The 16,602-nt window shown below is 42.4% G+C and overlaps 1 protein-coding gene across 4 annotated transcripts; it reads right to left on the bottom strand.

Moving 5' to 3' along the window:
• Nucleotides 1-3,763: 3,763 nt before the first annotated feature.
• On the bottom strand, nt 3,764-14,069 carry MTX3 (metaxin 3). 4 transcript variants are annotated; one of them, XM_065861407.2, is made up of 9 exons: nt 13,911-14,069; nt 13,359-13,428; nt 11,707-11,783; nt 10,075-10,167; nt 8,863-9,045; nt 8,636-8,712; nt 7,613-7,770; nt 7,118-7,206; nt 3,764-5,714 (listed from the first exon to the last, which is right to left on the bottom strand). In XM_065861407.2, the coding sequence occupies exons 1-9, from the start codon at nt 13,989-13,991 to the stop codon at nt 5,640-5,642; spliced, it is 903 nt and encodes a 300-aa protein (XP_065717479.1). In that variant the 5' UTR covers nt 13,992-14,069; the 3' UTR covers nt 3,764-5,639. The 4 variants fall into 4 exon arrangements, with proteins under 4 accessions (XP_065717479.1, XP_065717478.1, XP_065717480.1 ...); XM_065861406.2 differs by having other exon boundaries at nt 3,764-5,688; nt 13,911-14,067; XM_065861408.2 differs by lacking the exon at nt 7,118-7,206 and having other exon boundaries at nt 13,911-14,067.
• Nucleotides 14,070-16,602: the final 2,533 nt, after the last annotated feature.

Raw genomic sequence — 16,602 nt, 5'->3', positions numbered from 1 at the left:
GCTATAATACGTGGAACTCAACAGAGAGGGATGCATGAAGAGTAAGAGGGCAGACACGGGGACACTGTTCACAGCACAGCAAGGACAACAGTTTATTCCTCAAAAAGCGAAGGGCAGCTTTCAACATGACCAGTATTACCACTTGCACAATTGCTGTTGTGCCAACAGTAAATCAGCTGGCAGCAACTAATAAATGATTATTCACCACAGTGAATAACATAATACCAGCAAAGGTGGACTCCCTCTTCCATCACTTGAAGGTTGCTTTGGATAAAACCCAGCTTTGCAGAGACTCACACTTCCTTGTGTGTGCTCTCCCTCTCTCACCTCTACACTCTCGGAAACACAAACCATGAGGTGTTTGTGTGAATTGGCAGGCTGCCTAGCCACCCTTGTCAAAATGGCTTGGCAAATTTGAGCTGAGCACCGGATGCTTACGCAGGCACTGCTTCTACTTAATGAGTCCACTTGATACCCAAGGCATGCAATTTCTCTGCACTCTTGGTTTAACTGAAGGACCGGGAACATTCTGTATTTTGATGACAGTAAATCACCAACAAACTCCACATGCAATACTTCGACATAATAAAAATTTGAAACATTGACATTCATGATGAAAAAAAAATAAACGTGTTTTTAATGAAGGAATGAGCAAAAGGGAGCTGCACAGCACTAAGGAACAGCCACAAGCGATCGGCTGATTGACCGCAAGATCTTATTTGCTATGGAAATAAAGTTGTCCCATCATTGATTCCTGGTCTCAGCTTAGCTTTTAATGAAACTCAATAAACCTTGCTTGCTCCATCTTGCTAGGCTGGCCTAGCACATTACAAGTAATTTCTGTCTTTATTTTTCAAAACCTGCAGCAAGTCAATGGATTTCCCCCACCTTTTGCCCACAAAAGCATCATGTTGTAGCTAGTGAAGCAGGGCCTTTCACAGTCCCAAGTGCTGTAACACTGATAAATCTCTCAACAACAGGTCCGTGAGGGTGAAACCAGATGGCTCTGATGCTTTCCCTTGCTAATCAGTTTTTCTCCTTCCAACCTGACCTGATTTCACCTGTTCCTGGCAGCTTGGCTCCAGGCAGAAACGGCAAACCAGTGTGGTACAGGAAACACTGGACCTCCTTCTTTGCTTTAACACATCCCTGAGGTCATGCAGAAACTCACCTGCCCTCCCAGCAGCTACCTCTGACACAGAGCTCTGCTCCAAAATCGGCTGCCCCTGGCCCTCCCCGTTGCTGGACAGGTCTCCTAGTGCAAGAAGGCCAGTGTAGTGGAGCTTGGTTTCCGCACTGCTGCCCAGACCAGGACACAAGGTACCACAAGAGCATCAACTGAAGAGTGTCCAGAGGAGGCCACAAAGTCACTAGGGGGTTTGGAGGGGAAGCCGTATGAGGAGCTGCTGAAGTCACTTGGTTTGTTCAGCCTGGAGGAGACTGAGGGGAGACACCTCATCACAGCTACATCTTCCTCACAAGGGGAGGAGGAGGGGCAGGCACTGATCTCTTTGGTGACCAATGACAGAACCCAAGGGAATGGCAGGAAGATGTGCCAGGGAAGGGTCAAGTTGGACATTAGGAAAAGGTTCTTCACCCAGAGGGTGCTGGAGCACTGAATAGGCTTCCCAGGGAGGTGTCACGGCCCCAAACCTGACAGTGTTCAAGAAGAGACTGGACAACACCCTGAGACACATGGCGTGAACTGTGGGGTTGTCATATGCAGGGACAGGAGCTGGACTTGATGATGCTTGTGGGCCTCTTCCACCTCAGGACATTCTATGATTCTGTGATTAAGCCCCACATCATCATCATGTCTGCATGGCTGGGTCTCACATAGGTGCAGGATGGCAGAGCTGCCAAGAGGCCTGTGTGCCAGATACCATGTGGGCATATGCCTGGCGAGTGGTTGGGCCAGGAGAACGTCTCTCACCCAGAAATCCCCCTGTGCTCAGCCACTTGTTACCTTCCCAAACCAGGACCAGCACTCGCAAGCTCTGCAGGCAAAGCTGCCCATGGGTGTTCCCTCACCAGCTTCAGGGGCAAAACGCTTAATGGGCTGAAGCTGTTTAAAGCTGCTGTTCAGCGGGCACACACCTGGCAGCTCCCTACAACACGGCACAGAGCATCGTGACGACTGAAATACCTGGACCAGGTGGGCAGACGAGAGTGTCTTTTCCAGCGGCACAGTTAGGGCTGAATGAGGACAGTGGCTGGACGCTAAGCCAAAAGCTCTGGGCTGTGCACTTTGGTATTTGACCATCTCAACCCTCTGTGTGGCTCTCTAATAACAGCTGCTCTGCAGAACAGCCTGGTCCTGCACTGGTGCTCCAGCAAGCGCATAAAAACCCATCATCCCACTGGCAGGGGTTAGCACTAAGCTGCATTATGGAGCTTTTTGCTGAAACAGGCTAACCACTAACAACAGACTGACAAGATTCGTGAAACTGGATGTTGGTACTGAGAAACAGCACCATTTTTTATGTAGTGTCTTGGGAGTCAACTTGGTCTTTAAGTACATTAGTGACTGGACAACTCATTGTCAACAGCACAGACCAGCCAGATTGGAGCTACAGTGTGGTTTGTCAGGCTAACATAAGAAGCTGGTCTGCCTTTCTGTGTGTGGTGAAAAAAAAAACCAAAAACAAACAAAAAACATTATGAATGATGAATGGTTCCTACTACAATGCCAAGAATAATATCAACCAAGAGAATAAACGTACTCAAGTGAGTCAGGAAACCATTTTAACTAGGAATCAAATACAACCAGGTGTTTTTCTTAATGGAGTGCTAAACTACATTAGCAAAAGCAATGTGACTTCACCAATGTGTAAGCGTACATAAAAGCCTAACGTAACATCATTTCCAGAGAGGGGAAAAGACATTTTTAAAGCTAACTTGAAAATGTTAAATAGACCACATTTGTAGCAATTCATTCATAACAATTTTCAACTTATTTCTTCTGAAATATACACATTCCTACAACCAGCTAACAGAAGGACTCAGAATAGCCCCAAAGGCATCTACAGATGCACTTTAACCACAAGATTGCCAGAGAGCAGGGATGCTAAATGTGCAACTTGCGAGTGGTTCACCCGGCCCACACCCGCCAGCCTCCTCCACAAAGGAGAGCTCCGCAAGCTGGATGAGTCACTTCCAGGGAACAGTCTGTTCCCAGCCACCCCCTTCCAGGGGTGGGCAGAGAGGAGGGGGCCCACCTGCTGCCCCCATAGCAGCAAGACAAGGGAAACCCAGGGACATATACTGAAATTGCACGTTGTAGGCACGCACACAAAGAACCCATTATTTTGAGACTGCAGAGCTGCAGCACATACCACAGCCAGCTGCTCTGCACGGGAAGCAGGTTGCACACAATGGCCTCATGGCCCCACCAGTGCCTTCCAATCCATTAACTTACTCAGTCACTGGTTTGTCAAAATTTTGCTGTCATGCAGCCCAAGGCTCATGTTCAGCAATATCAGAAAAATCTGTGCTTCCCCATTTCCCCTTCCATAAAGCATTTGTGTTGAAAGAAAGGATTGGTACTGAAGAGATAGAATTAAAATTTAAAATCTGACCTCATCAATATGCCATATTGTTTAAATTTCTTGTTCTAGCAGACAGCAGGTTTGTTGTGGTCTGTTCGTGCTGGGTGTCTTTCATTGTTGTTTGTTTTTAATGGACAAGATAAAGCTTTTCACAAGGAAAAAGACAAATATTTTTAAAAAGATAATACCCATAAAAAATACTACCAAAACTCCACTAAAATTCCAAAATTTTAATCTTGGAACAACTTTTTTTTACAAAGATATTTTAAAGATTTGAGTGTACATATTCACAAAAGCAACAACTAAGGCATATTCCCCATAGCCACGTTTATAAATTAAAGACTTTGAAAAGTCATGTGACCTGATCTCATTTAAACCTTACCAAGATACAGGCGATAAAAATATTAAACGTTTGACTTACTTTTGCATGTAGTGGACTGTAGGTTTATACAATTATCATGCGTATGAGCTAGATTAATTTCAAATCACTGCAACAAATACTCTAGTAAGAGCATAAAGCTTAAACATTATTTTAAAGTGCTCATTAGAAACCAAACATTTCAATTACAATTAAGAAATGTTAAAGATATTACATTCCTTACATATCGAGTCTGCAAGTACAGTATGTACACAATCTACAGTCTTGTCTTTATAAACAGGAAATAATTTATCTATATATCTCAAACGTGACTAGTAGCTGAAGATAAGCTGAAAGACTACTCTGATTTGGCCAGGAAAACAAACAAAAAACACGAATAGTTATCCCCATATATACAGCTACTGGAATTCTGCATCCCAAGTGCTGCCTTTTTGGCCAACCTCCTTGACTATGTCTCCTTACACCTACTCATGAACATCTGTTGATACACTGTAAGCAAAGAATTAACAGCCTCTCCCTTGTAACAAATTTCTTGGGTCTCTAGAATGGGTAAGGCTGCTGCTAAGACAAAACATAATGAGATTTAAGTTCTTCAATTAAACAGAAGAAATATGCGCTGCAATGTTCTGTAGTTTTCAGAGATGCAAGAACTCTGAACTAGACTGTCAAACAATAAAAATTTAGACTTTTTATTTTAGTTTTTGGACGAACTGTAGTGCTCATAAGAAAATAAGACAAAACTCATTCAAAGGCATACGTGACAAATTTAAAAGCCTACATCAGCTTTCTTATAAAACCCTAACCAGTTCCTTTCAATGCTGAGCTGCAGTATGTTTGCTAGTCAAGTCTCTTGTCGTGACAGGAGCCAACCAAACCCCTCCATCTCACTACCAGTGCTCTGTGATTTCGACTTAACAGTTTTGCAGAGTGTGGTATTACCCTGTGCATAGGCTAAGCCTGTTTCACACACGCCCAATACCAGGTACCTGTGAAATGTTAGTACTGTACATCATCGCACTCCACATAGTGTACACACTTTTCAACAATCCCCCTCAAAGTACATCGTGACAGTTTTTCAAACATACAACCACCCTTAAAACACAAGACCCAAGAGTGTTCATGACAGTACAATAAATAAAAAAAAAAAAATTAACTTCCTCTCATTGCTCTTCATTTATGAGCTACCACGAAGGGTAACATTTGATTTTTTTACCAGCCTTTTCACTGATTTTGCAACTGGACTTCATAATTTTCAGACAGATGCCAGAGTATACCCGCTCACATATAGTAACATGATTACAGTAAAATCAAAAGCCACAAAATAAAATAACAGTGAACATTCTGTCAGTGGAATTTTAACTTTTGGTCAACATTTCTGCTAGGCTAAAGACAAAATTATGCAGTACAAAATCACTCTAACGTCTGCAGGAATAAGCCTCTTGTTTGCTTTAGCCTCAGCTTAGTGTGTGGCCAGCCTGAAATATGCAATTTCTAAAAAGAACAGGTAGATAGGAGATTGTAAAGCTGTATTTCTTCCTTACTTGTACCCCTTAGTGGATTCTTCCCTTGCAAAACAACATTCATGTGAAAAAATGTGCTGTGGCACTCAGAAGAGTTGAAGGCAAACACGTGTATGGGCAACAAAAGCTGTCAAGGTGACAGACGATTCAAGGGACTGCTTGCTTCTCCACCTGCAGCAAGCTTGAGCGTTGTTAGCTTTCGAGGGGGATGCTGAGGACTCTTACGAAGGTTGTCGTCCATCTGCAGAGAAATAATGAGAGCCGGATCTGGCAAACAGTAGAATACAGATCATACGATTAGTCTTATTTGTCAGGGCTGCCACCATTAATACTGGTTTGGGGTATTTTTTCACCCTGTTATTTCAAGCCCAGGCAAAACTGATGTCTTGGTTCCTTTCCGCTCCCAAATATATGCTTGTGTTAGAGTTATTATTCATTCTATCTGCATTTGGTGCATCAAACCCAGCACAAATAGATGTGGTTCTGCTCAAATCATTCTGTCAAGATTACTAAAGAAAGAAACATTGCTACCTTCTTCTAAGAGGTCAAAGTTTTACTACAGTATAATAGCCAAAAGCTGCTACAAGGCACATCAAAACTCAAACTGCTAACATCAATGGATGCTTTTGCATGTTCAGCACCTTCAAGAACAAACCTTTTTGAAATCAGAAGCGTTCTAGAAGTGCTGGGTAAAGTTAGATCAGTTACAGATTTCAAAACGTATTTAATAAAAAGAACTCATGAGAAGACCTTTTCAAAACAAGGTTAATATTAATCTCTGAATATAAAGATTTTACATTTTCATTGGAAATCCATCTAATGTCCTCTGTGTAATGCGGTATCAAAAAGAGTCTGTTTAATACAGAATAAACAGAATCACAGAAGACAGCACAGGGGAGATCCCCAGAGGTTATCCAGTCCATCCCACTTCCACAAGGCAGGATCAGCTTTACCTAAATCATGCCTGACAAATGCCTATGTAACTGATTCATTAAAAATTCCACAGCCACACTTTAATACCACAAAGAGGAGATACAATCAATATCTAATGCTACAGAAGCTGATCATAGTTAATGGTCTATTTCACATACTGATCTTTTTCAAGAAAAAATGCCTCCTGTCCTTCTAGTTAAAGTGTTCTGTCTGCATCAGAAGACTAATTCTTTACCAGTATTTTTCACATAAGTTGTATAGCTTTGATAGGTGCTGAGTAACAGCCTTAGGAACAAAGAATATAAAGAAATAGAAGCTGGAAGTAGAACAAGCAGGAGAAAGAGTGACTGTGGGTTAGTGACTGCAGCGCTCAGCTGGAAGCAAGGACGGTTGGCGATTGGTCTTAACTTGCAGGACCATTGCCGAGTTTTGATCAATACATTCAGCCTCCCTTTTGCTGGAAAGTACACTTGAGGAAAGACACTCTTCTTTCGCTGGTATGCGCAATTGCAAGACAATGTTCTCTTGATTGTAATAAAAATACTTTTTAAGTACCAGGCTTCATTAATTATTCCTTTCAAATTACATAATATTCTTCCCGCCTCTCTACACAACGTAACTCAGTAGAAAAGAAGCAATTAAAATAAAATGTCCATTACACAGTTGCAGTTGCCATGCAAGAATATCTGCAAAAACCACAATGAAGCAGGAAAACTAGAGACTGAAGCAAAGGTAACCTTTTCAATCAAGTTGGATTCCTTATTTACAAGTTGTGTGAGTTTCCGCAGATTAGCATCTGCTGTATCCTGTCCAGCCGGAGAATGGCCTGGAGAGTGAAGGCAGAAAGAGGAAGAGTGAAAAGATATTTACAAAAGCCTTTAAGTCCTTCAAAAAATAAACCCAGATTGGAGAGAAAGTTCACATAGCATTTTTATCATAAGAAGAATTGGTTAAGACATTCCATGTGAGAAAAACAGAAGTGCTAAGCACGAGCCATAGCGCAGATACAGGTGCATTTTGCCAATGCTTTACAGAGACTGAGTATTAACCCTTGCTTTTAATTTTCAGTCCCTTCTGCACAACTTTGGAAGTCTTCCTTCACCATTTCCCCAGAAGAGCTCTGGCAAAAACTACATAAAATATAATTCTGCCTTTGTTCACAGATGGAACCCTGGAGTCCTAAACCAAACAAGACCATACAGGACAAATGGGGGAAAGGAAACACAACTTACCTGAGACAGTTAACCTGAAGTAGAAAGTTAAAATATCATCACAGAATCGACACAGATTGGGAAGCTGTTTCAAATGCTCTTGTAACTGTACTCTGGGGAAGCACACTTTATAAATCGGTGCAAGGAAACCAAACACAAAGGCATCCAAGGTCGTAGGCCTGAAAAGAGTGACCAAACAAAAAACCAAAGTGACTGAGGCAAGACATTAAGACCTCTACAACATAACCATTTTCTGTGTATGTCAAACATAACATAATAAGCTCTTCTGGCATTCCCTCTCCATATTGATCTGGTAAATGCTTCGTACAGACTATCTACTGATTTCAGCACCTCTGAACCAGGGCCATGCTGGCAAGCTGAAACAGTAACTTCAGCACTAAAATCTAGTCATGCTGCCATATACATGGATAAAAAAGCCACTCCGAAACATACTTCTGGCACCACAAAAGCCAAGCTGTATGCGAGGCAGACAGGATCCTCTCTCATGAAGTGGTCTGACTTCATGGCTAAAGAAGCAGAAGATCATCCTTTTTAGGACCTGTTGGCACTACACTGGAGGCAATATTCGCCTCCTGCTCTGTGCACATACCACAGGAAAAGGAGCATTCCTGGCCCTACACACTCCTCTCATGAGGGCAGTGGTAACACCTCACGGTTAAGAGTATTTTTTCTACATACAAGCACAGCAAGTGACACTCAGCCACTTGCATTGTCTAGCACTACACTATCTCATCAAGCACCCCACATTTTCTTGGCAGCTGTGGGCAACATCTGCCCCTCTGTGAAAAAGTGCAGGATAAGGGAGACACCATGTTGCCTTAGTTCAAAAATGGCATTTGTGCCTTTCACTCATTCAGATTTATCTTAAAAGCAGAGGGTGAGACATAGAACTACTGTTTAGCACTTTTAACATTCTAGCAGGTTAAAAAACCAAATGTTTAAGTGTTCACAGGGTCATGTGGAACCTGTTTTATTAGTCATTAATAACACATACACACACACAAAAAAAAAAATCACACTCACATATCTCCAAAGAAAAACTGAGATGTTCCCAGTCTCTTCGACAGGAGATTTAGGCACTCCTTGGCATCCCTGTATATCTGACAAGACACAAAACTGTTTAAGAGCCCTAAGGTGTAGCAAGGCTTGAACATACAGCACTGTTCATAACTGACAGAGAGCTGCAAGACTGTTTCAGTTCTTGTCTCTGACAGCACCAACTTACAAAGCCTTTACTACACAACACGTACCTGTGCTTCCACTTCAGCAAGACTGTAAAGTGGAGGCCCGCCCCTGGTCAGCAGGATCCTGTTCAGCGCTTCCCTGGACATCTTTCCAGGCAGATACAAACTGAGTGGGAAGGCAATTCTTGAGGCAAACCATGGCTTTGTCACACTGGAGTAATTTTCAGCCTCAACCCAGAAAGTGTGCAGCTGTATCAACATAATGACAAACACAACTGGAATCTGAGTAAGAATAGTACACATCTCTTAAAAGCTTGATGTGTAAGATGTCTGTTCGAGAAGCATAAGTGCCAAGAATTATTATAATTTAAGGCAATCAGGCTCCATAAAGGTTTATACTAATCCTTTTGAGTGTAGGAGTATATAATTAAGGAAACAGCTAAATAGAAACAACAAAGATATTACATACACCTATATACACACACATAAAATGGCATACACACTCATGTCTATGTATGTGTATATATACATACACACACTGTACATAGAAAATACATTAAAAAAAGTTGCAGACATACAGGATCGGGTTTGAACTTTTCATATTTTTAAAATTTTTATACAAATCTTAAAATAAAGTACATTTTAAAATTACTAATTTGAAACCTTGTGGGTCAGCTGAAGAAGATAGCCTATAATATAACTTGGTCAGAATATTTTTTCCTTTACAAACTGAAGCCAAAGTTATTCAAGAGTTCCAGTGTATGGGTATTTTTATATCTCTAACGTAGACTAATATGGTGAGGCCATGTGGCCCATCTGTTATTTAGAAATGAAAAATGAAACTATTGATGGGTATTTTAATTCCTCAAAAGTTCTAACCAAACAGTTCAAAAGGCTTCCACAGTTGTGCACCCCACATTAGACACACCACATCCTACTCAAAGTTTTTTCAAAAGAATCAAATGAAACAAAAAACGGCCACAATAAGCTGTTTTCAGGGTACCGTTTCCCAAAAAAGCATCAAAAAGAAAAAGCATTTGTAGGTGGCTTTTTAAAATTTCTTTCATAAATGTATTATTATTACTTCAGATCCCAAACATACACATTTCCTTACTTTTCAGAAATTGCTAGGCAGTATTTCCAAAACTGGACTAACAAAGCAAATATGTTCCAGCCAGGACTATCACTGAGAGACTTTAATGTCTCTCATGTGGAGCACCTCTTGTAGCATTCACATCCAGAATTTCTGGTTGTTATAAAGTATTTCTCAATACCTACCAGAGCAGGAAGCAGCTTCTCTTCAAGTAGTGCAATATATGCCAGTGTATCAGCTCCTTGTTTTGCGGACAATTCATAATCAGCATTATACTTCTATCAATTAAAAAAGATACATACTATGAATAGTGTTACACAGAACTTTCCAAAAAGATAATCAATGCAACCCAAAGTTGCCTCAAACTTAACAGCTATCAAGTGAGTAAAAACAACATTTTTTGGGATAGAGCATGTGCTCACTAGAATTTCTTCACACTTCAAGTCAGCTATGTCAAACATCCCTCCTTCTCCCGTTTCCACTTTCCCATTCTTAGATTTTTGGGTCCTCCTATTCATAAAATAACTCTTGGCTCTTTCTCACTGCTTTCCAAGCAACTTTCCAGTGATACAGAGGAAATTTTTCAGTACTTAGGCATGCAGCAAACCTCTGGTAAGTCTCTATCTTTATTTTTGAAGAAGCATCTAGCACTTAAGCTGATGTAATCATAAAAAAAAGACAAGTATTCCCATCTTTTGCTGTTAATTACCACGCTAGAAGTTTAGAAACGGGATACTAACAATATGAAGGACCAAATGCACAGGTAAATTAACGTAGTCACAGCTGACTGAGATTTTAATTCTGATACTGAATCCCTTTAAGGTACATTAAAAAGGTTGATTAGTTTTTCGGAGGGCAATTCACTTTGTTAATTTAGAAACAAAGGCTCATCTTTGTTAGATAGATATCTGAAAAGCAAGCATATTATTTTTATGCTTTAACTCAAATAGTTTTTTCTTTTTTTTCCCCAGCATTAAGGAATCTTTGGTATTCAAATGGCTGTGAAACTCCTGAATTTAAAACAACCGTCTAAGATCCCATCTCAAATGCAGAGTTTTCAGATTCTGTTTTCCTCCCTCCAAAGATTTAAAGTTTCACTAACATGGCATTCATCAGATAATCTTCTTGACCATGCAAAGACTGAACTTTTAATGTAAAAGCAGAACAGTGAGCTGGAGGACAATCTTAGAAATCAAAAGATGACACCACGCTTTATTAGACATCTTTATACTTTGTGAAAAGAAGAAATTGGGTAGCTTTTTTCTTTGTGAATAAAACATCAATAGATTTGCAAAAGGCAAGCAAAAGTTGACTACACAATAACATATTGTGCATCAAGAAATACTTGCAGACATTTTTATGCTACAAGCTATAGAAAATCTACATAGATTAAAAACAACACTGTATGTATTATCCTTCGAAAAAAGAGTACTAGCAGACAATTATGCATTTAAGCAGTTAAAACCACACTTCCTAAACTGTTACACCCTAGGCCTGCAAAGCCATAACGATGTTAAAACTGTCATAATTAAGAGTAGGATGCTCAGTGAGAAACTGATCAATTAAGGCCAGTTTCTTGTCCTTTTCAATCAACAGTTTTCTTGTGCCTATTTTTAAATCTTTCACATAAGCAACAATCAAACTTTCAAACAGAAAACTGTTATCCACTATTTTGCAATTCTTATGCATGTATGAAAAACAGGAAAGCATTGGGTTTAAACTGAGTTCCAGATTCTCAGAATCCTAGATCAACATCTAGAGGGGACAAATAGAGTCACTACAAGACAGAGAAAACAAATCTTTTCAAAGAGACCTACCTGCTTTCTTAAAAAGTTCAGTATTTTTGCTGGCTGAGAAATAACAATGTCTTCTGATATCAGGACTGGTACATCTCCTTGAAGGCATAAATAATACAGACAATTTATATGGATGAGTTCTAACATAACCAGAAAGCAATCAGTTACTTCATCCGCTTTCCTTTTCTCCATAGCATGCACATAAACTAAAGTTTACATAGCAAGGGAGTCCCACCAAGGTGACTGTCCTGGTTTTGTTAAGAACAAATTTCTCTTTTAGTGAATTTGCCTGTCAAATTTATTTAGTGTACTGTGGCCTTCGCTAATAACAACACATTAAAAAGGCACCACATAAATCAGACTCAATCCAATGTCTTCTGCTAGATATCTGATACTTTGAGAACAAGGCTGCTTGTCTGGATTTCAGATGTTCGTCTTCAGACAATTCCAACCCAATCCAACTGTCCTCTCAACTTATTCAGTTCTGGGCCTCTCCTTCCCCTCACTGCAATTTATTCCTGCCCTTCTCCTACAAATCCATTTTAACCACCTGTTTTCTCTAGCCTTGCCACAACCACTGCTCGAGCTACCACTGCGTAACCATGAATTACTACAGAACCAAGTAGTTGCCTCCTGCCAGAAGCTTACTGGTCAGCCTTCACTCATCACATTGCAAGATCAAAGACCACAGAGTGTAACATCTCTTTAACCGGGGCTATCTTACAGCATATTCATAACAAAACTGCCACAACAATCCTAACATGACTGTGTTGCAAAATACTCATAAAAGGATCAATCATCAGTAATAGTATTTGGATCTGGGGTTTTTAATGGATTTTACATATTTGGGCTATGAAGAAATCCACTGAACTTCTGGCAAGTACACGCAGCTAGTTCTTGGTATTTTCTGCTAACAGAAAACAACACACTAAAGAGCGAGAGTCAAAGGCATGACTTTTGCATGGATACAGTAATGCCTAAACTGATGATGTAGTAAGTGTAAATTACACAGTAGTCTTACCCTGCAGTGATTTAACTGTCTGGAACACACCAAGACAACAACTTAAAGGCTGAGCCAAGCAATGTGTAGAAGTATTCAACACAAAGAAGTCCTCTCTCACATTTTATCTTCAACTAGGTTGTTAAGTCACGCTTTCTGAGCCAACCTCTCTACCTCAGCATAGCACTAAAAATCCCACCTGGGGCAAGTCTTTTTGAGGCTCACATTTCACTTCCAGCTGTACCAGCCCATTAAATTATATACAATTAAAGAACACTGTTTCCATACACGAGTCCAGTTATTATCATTATTAATATGCAAAGTGCGAAAAGCTTAAAAATATGCTGTCACTGTACCATCAATTTAGACTGTCTGGCAGAAACAGGTATGTACTTTGCACCCCTGTTTTCTTGACTGCTTCACCCATACACATTTTAATAAAGTGTCCTTTCAGGAACTTTATTTATGTCTTTCATAATTTTACTGTCACAAATTCATCACACTTGCTCCTGTAAAATCATTTATTGATGCACTGTGAAAGTAGGTAGTCTTCACTGGGGTGGGTTACACTCATGAACACAAAACCAAAGAAAACTCTGGAACAACGCAGAAATGGGAACCTGCATGTATAACGTGGCTGCGATTGAAAGAATAAAAACTGCAGAGATTGTACCTTTCGGAACTCTCCAAGAGTTATTTATAGTATTCACTGTCAGGGGAGCACCAGAAAATTTGGCATAAGCCTAAAACAAAGATTCCAGGGAGAAAAATCGAGTCAGTGTGAGTAAGAAAAGTGACAGATGTTTTTTGGACAGCTTCGGGCGCTGAGGCCCGGCTAGACGCGAACGCTCCGGTGGGTGTGCAGTGCAACAGCGCTCCTCGGAGCGCCGCGGCGGCCGGGGCCGGGCAGCCCTCGGAAGGGGCCGCAGCGCTGCCCGCGACTCCGGAGGGAACACGCAGGGTCCGCGGGGGAAGGGCCGGGGCCTCCCCGCCGGGCCCCACTGCCAGCCCAGCTGCCTCCCACCCCGGCTGAGCACGGCGGCACCGGCGGGGCCCCTGCCCCGCACAGGCCCGGCCTCGGAGAGACAAGGGCGGGCGCGCCCCTCGGCGGCGGCGCTTAAGAGCCGGTGGGTCAGCCGTGCCGGCGGCAGACAAGCCCACGGGCGCCGTCCCTCCCTTCTCCCTTCCCTTCCTCCCGGGGCGGGTGGTGGCCGCCGGCCGTTACCATGACGGTGAGAGACTCCGGGTGCAGGGACGGCAGCCCCCAATCGCCTCCCCAGCAGCTCAGCTCCATGGGAGCCGCCATCTTGTCCGCCCTTCGCGCCGGCCCGAGCAGCTCGCCGCTGCTGCCCTCGCATGGCGGCGCCCGAGCGCCCCCAACCGCGCCTCGGGGCGGGAGAAAGCGGCGGCGGGGCGGGCACGCCTGAGGGGCCACCGCCCTCCCTCGGGCCGAGGGGTCTGCGGGCGGCAGGGCAGGGGGGCGTCCTGCCCCCGATCAGTGCTGCGAGGGCCGCTGGAGGCGTCGCTGAGGGGAGGGCGTGTCGGCGACATGAAGCCGTTGCCCCCTGAGGAAACGCCGCCCGCCCTGGGACACCATCACTTCACAGAATGGCAGAATGTTAGGGATTGGAAGGGACGTCCAAAGATCATCTAGTTCCCTCGCCGGAGCAGGAACATCTAGATGAAGTTACACAAGAATGTGTCCAGACGAGTTTTGAGCGTTTCCAGAGGAGGAGACTCCACAACCCCCCTGGACAGCCTGCTCCAGTGTCTGTCATCCTCGCTGTGAAGAAGTTTCTTCTCATATTTAAGTGGAACCTCCTGTGTTCCAGTTTGTACCCATTGCCACTTGTCCTATCTTTGGTTGTCACTGAGAAGAGCCTGGCTCCATCCTTGTGACACTCACCCTTTACATATTTATAAACATTAATGAGGTCACCCCTCAGTCTCCTCCAAGCTAAAGAGACCCAGCTCCCTCAGCCTTTCCTCATACGGTAGATGCTCCACTCAGTCATCTTTCTTGCCCTGCACTGGACTCTCTCCAGCAGTTCCCTGTCCTTCTTGAACTGAGGGACCCAGAAATGGACACAGTATTCTAGGTGTGGTCTCACCAGGGCAGAGTAGAGGGGAAGGAGAACCTCTCTGGACATACTAACCACCCCCCTCTAATACACCCCGGGATGCCATTGGCCTTCCTGGCCACAAGGGCACAGTTTCATTCATGGAACACTGTGGCTTGTGCGCCTGCATGGCCGCACGCCAGCTCTCTGGCATCGTTGTTGTGACTTTCCACAGGAGCACAAAATTTGGCTTTTGATCAAACGTTGAGAGCAGTCGTCAGCAACTTGGCTTTAAAAATAAGGAACTCTTGACCATATGGTACCAGTTTTGAGCAGGTTATAATGAAAACCTATTCAAATGCGGGTCTTTTTACTGTGGACCTTTAATTAAGGGCATCGAGGTGTCAGCTGTTATATTTCAGTGTTCCTGCAGGCATGCCACAGCACACCTAATGTACTAAAGTGAAGTGCAATGTTTCCATCCTTCCCTGCAGACATGCCACAGCATACCTAAATGTTACTGAAGTGAAATGTTTCCATCCTGCCCACACAAGAAAAAATATCACATGCTGATTCAAAAGAAAAATCGCCCTGCACTGACCACCCGTATTTAGGTCTTCCACGCACAGCGATGATGCAGGTGGTTTCAGATCAGCACGAAATTTGTGTTGTAAAGTGTCATGATAAAAATCTATGACACAGATCTGACATCATTCTGCTTCATTTCACAAGGAACATGGGAGAAAAGAAGAAACACGTATCCAATTTTTTTTCCTCAGAAAACACACCACTAGCTATGCTAACAGCGCAAAATAAAAAACCAAAACCAAATCAAAACGAAAACCTACATAACATTTCTCCCTGCAAAGACGTACTGAAAGTATGTATTCTTAATGACACCTTTCTTTTCTTTTCCTTCCCACAAGGACCAGCTAATTTCTAGTCAGTCTCTCCAGGTACTTTGCTCTGGCCTGTTCACCATGCAATCACCTCACTGAGATGTGCAAGGTCTGCAGGCAAGAGTGGCTCCAAACAGCTGTAGCCCCAAACAGCTGTTTCTATAAGAAGGTTGAGCCAGCCTATGGCTCTTAGCAAGGCACGGTGCAAGAGGACTTTAGAAGTAAATAGGAGCGTAAACTTTCTTTGCATTTCCTTAGGGCTCAATTAGTCTCTGTGCTGTTGTGGAGTACAGAGCCAAGGCAGAGGGAAAAACAGGCTATCTGCATCTTCCCTCCCCCCATCCAAAAGCTCCTCAGGAACTTTTTCCTCTTGGTTGCCTGAGTGGAATTCCTATTAGTGTAAATGAGAAGTAAATAGCTGCATTGAGAATGGATATATGCCTTGACTGGAAAAAGTGGGGCTTCAATTTGTGTTTCTGAAAAAACAAAGCTTCTTCTGAAACCCGTGTTTGAAACCTTATGTTCAACAAAATTTTTATGAAAATGTGGCAAGGTCAAACCCAGAACCGTCGACTTAAATATGGATGGATGTGCTTTAGAGCTGATATTTCACTTGCATTAAGATCACTGTGTTAATTGCCCATGAATCTTGATTTTTAATCATCTATATAATTCCATAAAAACAGGGAGTCTCCTGAAGCATATTAGGAGCAAAATATGAAAACTGAATTAAGCAGCAGGAATTTCTTTCTGCTTTCCCTATCCCATTATTTGGAATTTGAACAAGTCATGGACACTTCTGTAAAGCGAAATCTATAATGTTGACAGTGTCTCTATATTCTGTATGCTTAGAAATTTACTGATTTACGTAAAGTAAGCAGAACAAATATTTTAATGGCTAAGGTTTACTTGCAGATCCTATATAAAAAAAATATAGTCATAAATTTCTGTAGGAAAC

The sequence above is a fragment of the Patagioenas fasciata genome, chromosome Z, assembly GCF_037038585.1.
Source record: "Patagioenas fasciata isolate bPatFas1 chromosome Z, bPatFas1.hap1, whole genome shotgun sequence".
Lineage (NCBI taxonomy): Eukaryota > Metazoa > Chordata > Aves > Columbiformes > Columbidae > Patagioenas > Patagioenas fasciata.
This window is presented reverse-complemented; position numbering and strand designations above follow the sequence as displayed.